The sequence below is a fragment of the Oreochromis niloticus genome, unplaced genomic scaffold, assembly GCF_001858045.2.
Source record: "Oreochromis niloticus isolate F11D_XX unplaced genomic scaffold, O_niloticus_UMD_NMBU tig00000024_pilon, whole genome shotgun sequence".
Taxonomy (NCBI): Eukaryota; Metazoa; Chordata; class Actinopteri; order Cichliformes; family Cichlidae; genus Oreochromis; species Oreochromis niloticus.
Genome location: NW_020327031.1, coordinates 17,098 through 24,207, shown reverse-complemented (window position 1 = coordinate 24,207; position 7,110 = coordinate 17,098). Strand labels below are relative to the sequence as shown.

At 38.0% G+C, this 7,110-nt stretch overlaps 1 protein-coding gene across 1 annotated transcript; it reads right to left on the bottom strand.

The window, feature by feature from the left end:
* Positions 1-709: 709 nt before the first annotated feature.
* LOC109197986 (tripartite motif-containing protein 16-like) lies at positions 710-2,850 on the bottom strand. Its single transcript, XM_019353686.2, has one exon. The coding sequence runs from the start codon at positions 2,848-2,850 to the stop codon at positions 1,201-1,203; it is 1,650 nt and encodes a 549-aa protein (XP_019209231.1). The 3' UTR covers positions 710-1,200.
* Positions 2,851-7,110: the final 4,260 nt, after the last annotated feature.

Below are 7,110 nucleotides of genomic sequence, written 5' to 3'. Positions count from 1 at the left end.
GGATAAGGAATTGATGGTGAATTTATTGACATTCCTGGCATTTTAAACTTTAATATTCCAAATGAACTCAATGCTGACGCAGTGCACAGTTATGTATAGTTAATTGCTGACTTCATTACCCTATAATGAGTGTTTTTGTTTCTTTCACCCTCTTCAGCATTCAGTCAACACACGGTCTTTCGTCTGTAGATAATGATTTTTAAAAATTACCTCACATTTTGAGTGTTTTTGAGACGATGATCAGAAGTCCAGTTATTCCTGAAGTGTGATTGGAGAAGCGTGTAAAGCTTTGTATAATTCCCATTTTATTCCTGCATGATTGTTGTGGAATGTTTAAACAAGTTGTGTAATAAATCTGAAAGTAACACTGTCTGGTGAAATGTTTACTTTTATTTACTTTTGTTACATGTGTGCTGTTTCGGATTAAATGACCTTTTACTTATTTGTTATATTAAAATTAAAGTAAAGAAATTGGGAATCATAAAAGTGGAACAAATCCAAGATTTATTTTAAATGGTCATGGACAGGACAATTGGAAAACTATCTGAAATAACTGCAGCTTTAAATATTCCCATTACCATCAGGCGTGGCTCTTCTGCTGTGCAGGTTACAAAAAACTGGACCGTTTTGCTCGGTGGAAGAAAAGATGACCAGAGCTTTTACACTAAATATATTCTATAACAATTAAAATCCTGCATTTGTAAAGTTTGAAAGTATTAGTGATAACATTATAGCTACTTAAGTACCAAAAGTAAATTTAGTCATTATTCAGAATGGCTTAAATTAAACGTGCTTAAATTTACATTTAATACTGCTGTGATTTTGTAATATCATTAAAACAGCTTTACAATATACACAAGAAGAATACACAGCATACAAAATACCAAGCAACAAATATAGACATTAAATTAATGAATATATAAATTATAATGACATTTTCTTACATCATAATACATTCATTTTGGAGATGATTGTGGTCAGAGAAATTAATAGGTTTATTTAAATGAATAAATCAAAACACTTTCTAACTCAAGTTTTATTGTTATAAAATCTCCATATGTTTTAAGTATACCTGCTTTTATAAATGCTGTATTTTTCAATTTTTTTAAATTCTCACCCACAGAGTTTGACCTCAGCGGCGCAGCCACATCTCAGCATATATTATTTTACTGTTCACCACAGATCAGTCATCACTCTGGTCTACTTTAACTTACACAACTCAACAGTGGCTCCAACAAATGCTCCCAGCCAAAAACCAGGATAGAGAGGCTGAGTGAACCTGGTCTGGACTCTGTGGAGGAGATTCATGGTCTTAGTGACGCTGTAGAAAGAAAGAGTTCCTGCCCTGTGATCCAAATATACTCCTATTCTGGATGATTGAGGGCCTGAGATTAAAGTGGAAATGCTGTTGTGTCTGAATACATAATTACCAGTCCCACATTCCAGTGCCCACGATTTCTCATTATTTCCAAATCCACATTTAATCCTGCTTCCTGTTCTACTAATGTCATTGTATGCAACTGCAATTAAAACTTTACCACTCCACTTTACTTCCCAGTAACAACATCCAGTCAGACCATCAGAACTCATCACCTGCCACCATGGTAAGAACCTTTTCGGATGACTGGAAACCAAGTGTTCGACTTGCGTCAGCATTGCCTTCCTGTTGCTCATACTCAGAGATAAATATGGATTTGCAGTCTTTGGATCCAGTGTGATCTGACAGGCGTATTCCAAAAACTCATGTCTAGTTACGGGCTCTTTTAGATCCACTTGAGTCATTTTCTGACAGGTGTTTGTTGGCTCTTCACTCAAAGCGGCCTGTAGTTTATTTCTGAGGTGTGACGCTTCCAGCATCATATCCTTAAAGTACTGTTGAGGTTGAACACTGATAGTGGGTACGTTTGTAGATGCACTCAGATGTGACAGTGAGGAGTAGCTTTTCAGAAAATGGAGGTGATCTTCAGTCAGTGAGAGCTGCTCCAGTTCAGTGTCTCTCCTCCTCAGCTCCCTGATCTCCTGCTCTAGCTTCTCCTGAAGCTCTTTGACTCTGTTCTGTTCAGTTTTCTGCTTGGATCTAATCTTCTGCTTCACCTCAGAGCTTTTTTTCTCAATTAGATTGATCAGGTCTTTGACCAACTCCTCACTCTCCTTCACTGTTTTATCAGCAGAAAGATTGATGGCCTTCACCTCCTCATGAAGCACCCTCATATCTTTCTCTCTGTCCTGGATTCTCTGTTGGATGTTCTGTCGATTCCCTGCTAGATCTTTCTGCTTCTCAGCTCTTTCTGCTGCAGCTGACACTGTGACATGGTCTTTGTGTTCATCCATTAAGCAGAGATAACAGATACACTGCTGATCAGTGCGGCAGAAGATCTTCATCACCTCATCATGGCGAGGGCAGATGTTCTCCTGAAGCTTTGAAGTGGCTTTGACCAGCTTGTGTTTCTTTAGTGGAGCTACGTTGTAGTGAGGCTGGAGGTGCTGCTCACAGTAAGAAGCCATACACACCAGGCAGGACTTGGAGGCTTTCAGCTTCCTCCCAGAACAGAAATCACAGGCCACGTCTTCAGGTCCAGCATAGGCATGATCAGATGAAGCAGCTGGTCCTGCTTTCTTTACGTCCTCCACTAACTCAGCAAATATGCTGTTTTTCACCAGGACAGGCCTCACTGTATAAGTCTTCCTGCACTGGGGGCAACTGTGGGTTTCCTTCTCGTCCCAATATGTTTTGATACAGCTCATGCAGTAGCTGTGCCCACAGGGAATAGTGACTGGATCCTTTAGGAGATCCAGACAGATGGAACAGCTCAATTTTTCTTGATCCAGCTGAATCGTCTGCTGTGCCATGTCTCCTCACGATGACTGTAAATGTCTGAAAGTACAGGGCACAAAGGGAGGGTACAAAGATATTTACACTGAATGGACTTTGATTCTGACAGCAGGGCAAGATAGGAAGGGTTGTGCAGTGAATGATTACAGACGATCTCAGGTATATATTTTTTGAGTTGTGGTAAAGTAGTTGTTCCATGCGCACTCGCCTGTCTCAAATATAAAAATATTTAACGTGTTACTTGCTTTGTTCTGCCTGGAGAGCAAAGATGCTCACTCCTCTTTCATTAAGGAATTTGCTGTTAGGGAACTTTGGTTCTGCTTCCAATAGTTATGTTTTAAGCATTTTATATTATAATACAGCTAACTGGAGATAGTACAATGCTGAATGCAAATATATATGTATTTTTGTAACTAATTTTTGATTTGATCTTGTTTTTTCTAAAATGGTGACCTGTAAGTATGTAATTTAAACAAATAGTTACTACTTTATTTACAAAGCACTTAAAAACAACAACAGGGCAAACCGAAGTGCTGAAAAATAATATCAAATATAAAAGACAAACACACACAAGGTAAAAGATACGGAAACAGAAAAGAGGTGTTGAAGTTAAACAATAAACAAGTACATAAAAGTAACATAAGATCACAGACATCTCACACTGGGTTGAAGGCCAGGGAGTAAAAGTGTGTTTTTAAATGAGATTTAAAAAAGTGAGTGAAGGAGCTCTTGCTTGCACAAGATAAAAATCGAGCGGTGGTATCTTGCATCAGCTGAAGGTGAGCAATGGAGGCCTGGCGAGTCCGATGAAAGTGGACTGCAACAGTCAAGACGAGAGATTATAAAAGCACGTATGACTCTTTCAAGGTTGCGTTTGGCCAAAAGAGGCTTGATCTTTGACAGCTGCCTCAGTTGGAAAAAAAGCAGGATTTTACCGCAGTGTTCAGAAGAATAGAACTTTAGAGAAAGATCCATCTTCACATCTAAATTAGTGAAAAGGATTTTGTAAATGGAGCTGGAGAGGAAAGGTTGATGCAGCGGAGGCTGCTGGTGCCAATGGGTCTAAACAACATGACTTCTGTCTTGTTCTCATTAAAATTTAGAAGATTTAGTGCCATCTATCTCCTGATGTGGATGAGGCAGTCGAGGAGGGCTGAACAGAGCGTGCACCAGTATGCTTTAGTGGAAAATAAACTTAACAGTTTCAGCATAACAGTGAAATAAAATTATGTTTCCGAAAAATAGTGCCAAGTGGCAGCAAGTGCAAAGAGAAAAGGAGAGGTCAAGAATGGAGTTTTGTGGTACCCCTAGGGGAGGGCAGCAGATGTGGAGGAGAAACTATCAATGCTGACACAGAAACTTCTATCAGAGAGGTAGGACATAAAACACTGGAGTGCTGAGCCAGTGATGCCAACCCACTGCTCCAGCCTGGAGATGAGGATCTCATGGTCCACGGTATCAAAAGCAGTCGTTAAGTCTAAAAGCACGAGTAGCACACAGTCACCAGAACAAGTTGCTAAAAACATATCGTTAAAAACCCTCAACAGAGCGGACTCCTACTGTGGTGTTTAACCTAGACTGGAACACTTCCAGACTTGTTCATCCAGGAAGGACTTCAGTTGGGTGTAGACACTACTACTGAAAAAAATAGTAGTTTAGATTAAAAAAACAGACGTTTGGAGATGGGTCAGAAGTTTAACAAAGTAAAACAGTTAAGGCCAGATTTTTAAAGGATTTTGGCACCACACTAGAGGTCAAACTACTGTTATAATGGAGAGGATAAACAGACCAAGGGTAGGAAAAATTTCCGTAAGAAATCAAGGAGAAACAACATCAAAGGGGGAGCCTGATGGCTTCAATCTGGAAACCAGCAGCTATAAAAAAAGAGGGAGACAGGCTCAAAGTGGTCAAAGAAAGCCAAACAGGGTATTAAGAGCGGCAGATCATAAGAGGTAGGGTCCTAGCACTTCCAACCTTCTCCAAAAAGAAGTGGAGAAATTTATCTCAAACTTCACTGGAAGCTTCTGGCTGTGAAGGTTCATGAACATTAAGATCCAAGCTGAGTGTGTAAAAAGGACACGAGGTTTGTGAGGGTTAGAGACAATGATATCAGAGAAAAATGTTGACCTCGCAGCTTTCACAGCTTTCTGTTACCACCACTAACTTTCAAGAGAAACCTGCAACCTGTCCGTTTTCCACCTCCGTTCAGCTCTCCTGGACTCAAATGGCGCGGTATTTTCATTTGACCATAGCTCTGATCTGGATTTTGATTGCCAGTTCTATATTAATTTATACTACAAAGAACATATTGTTGTTCTTTATCTTTTTATTGTGTAAATGTACATAAGTAAAAGTTAAAGGTTACATTATTTTGCTACTTTGATACCTGCTCATCTGTAAGTGCTTGTGCTTTTACCTGAAAATTGTGATCAAACTGGATAGCAATACTATTCACACACACGTCAGCAGATCAAGAAAGATGTTTTTCAGTTCCTCTGCCCTCTGTAACCACTCCCTTTCAACCTTTAATCAGTGTTCTCTGTTATCTTCCCAGCACATGATTTGAACAGTCAAAAGAAATGATTTACACGTTTGATAATATAACCATTACTGCATGGTTACGCATTTTATGACAGAGCTATGATTTGTTTCATGTCTGATTTGAGCAGAAATGTATCAGCCAGGGAGGAGAAATTGTTGGGAAGTGAAATATTAACATTTCACTATGTATGTAAGCTAAAAGAAGAAAACTGAAGTCTTGTTGAATACCTTAGTGTTCTATCAGTGTGTCAAAAAGGGTTGCTATTGAATGATAGCTAATAAAAAGAGTTATATTTCTGTTTCTTCTTTCACTCATTATGTGTTTATACATTACTCAGCATTTAAATATGATTTACATTAAGCTCTGGCTCTCTTCCACAGCATGTCTTTGTACTGTTTTTCTCCCTTCACCTCCAATCGGTGGCAGCAGATGGCCACCCCTCCCTGAGCCTGGCTCTGCTTGAAGTTTCTTCCTGTTAAAAGGGAGTTTTTCCTTCCCACTGTCACCAAACTGCTTGCTCATAGGGTGCCATCTGATTTTTTGGGCTTTCTCTGTTTTCTCTGTGTTATTGTAAGGTATTATGCACCTTGAGGCAACTGTTGTTATGACTTGGTGCTATATATAAGAATTGAATTGAATTAAAAGGGAACTGAATTTAAAAAGCTGTTTTCCTATAAAAGTTTATGTTTATAAAATAATTAAAGGTACATGAATAATTATATACATTAAAACTGCTAAAGATTTGATTTCTCTGGGGTAAAAATAACTATATATCAGTGATTTCTCTTGCACATGATTTTGCTATATAACAAACTTTGTTGGCTAAATATTGCTGACTTTAGTCTACAATAATTACATCAAACAAAAAGACAAGAACAACTCCACAGTTATATCAAATAAATCAATATATTTAATTTTATTATATTTTATTATATTTTATTTCAAAAAATGGTTATTATTACATTTAGATCGATATCTTGGGAACAAAAGAAATGATTTATTTGAAAGAAACAACAGCTGTTTTCCAGCAGAAACAAAGATAAAATCTAACAAGTTTAATCTTTAATAGATACAGTGTAGACAAACACACTCTAACAACTGCATGGCAGTATGCAGAGATTAACCCTTGTGTTGTCCACGGGTCATTTTTGTCCTCTACAGAAATCTTTTGCTATCAAAAATATGTTTTTTATTCATCAAATGGTCTGAAAATAACAGAAGTTATTCATTACTATACTATGCATGATTGGAATAAGTTTTAAGTAATTTGATTTATTTATGGGGTTTTATTGGATTTTATAACACCTGTTGTCCTCGTGGACAAAAATGACCCCAAAGTACAAAGTGTTGCAAAAGGCCGTATTTTCACAACATACTGCTATCAAACATCTTTGATCTTGGATCACTGATGTTTGGGGTCAAGCACTGGTCATAACAACCACAACAACAACAACAACAGGCAGCACAATGAGGAGGCAGGTGCTCTATATTCAATAAAATGTTATTTATACTGCGCCAAATCAAAACAACAGTCGCATCAAAGTGCTTCGTATTGTAAGGTCGACCCTACAATAATACATACACAGAAAGTATGCTCACAAGCCTCCATTGCACTAGAGATTTGCATACTTTGATGAGCATACTTTTTTTTACCATGTTGTGCAAAGCAATGACCAGTAGGACAAAGCACATATTGTCCTCTAGTATAATGAGGAGGAAGAATCAATGTTCAGGA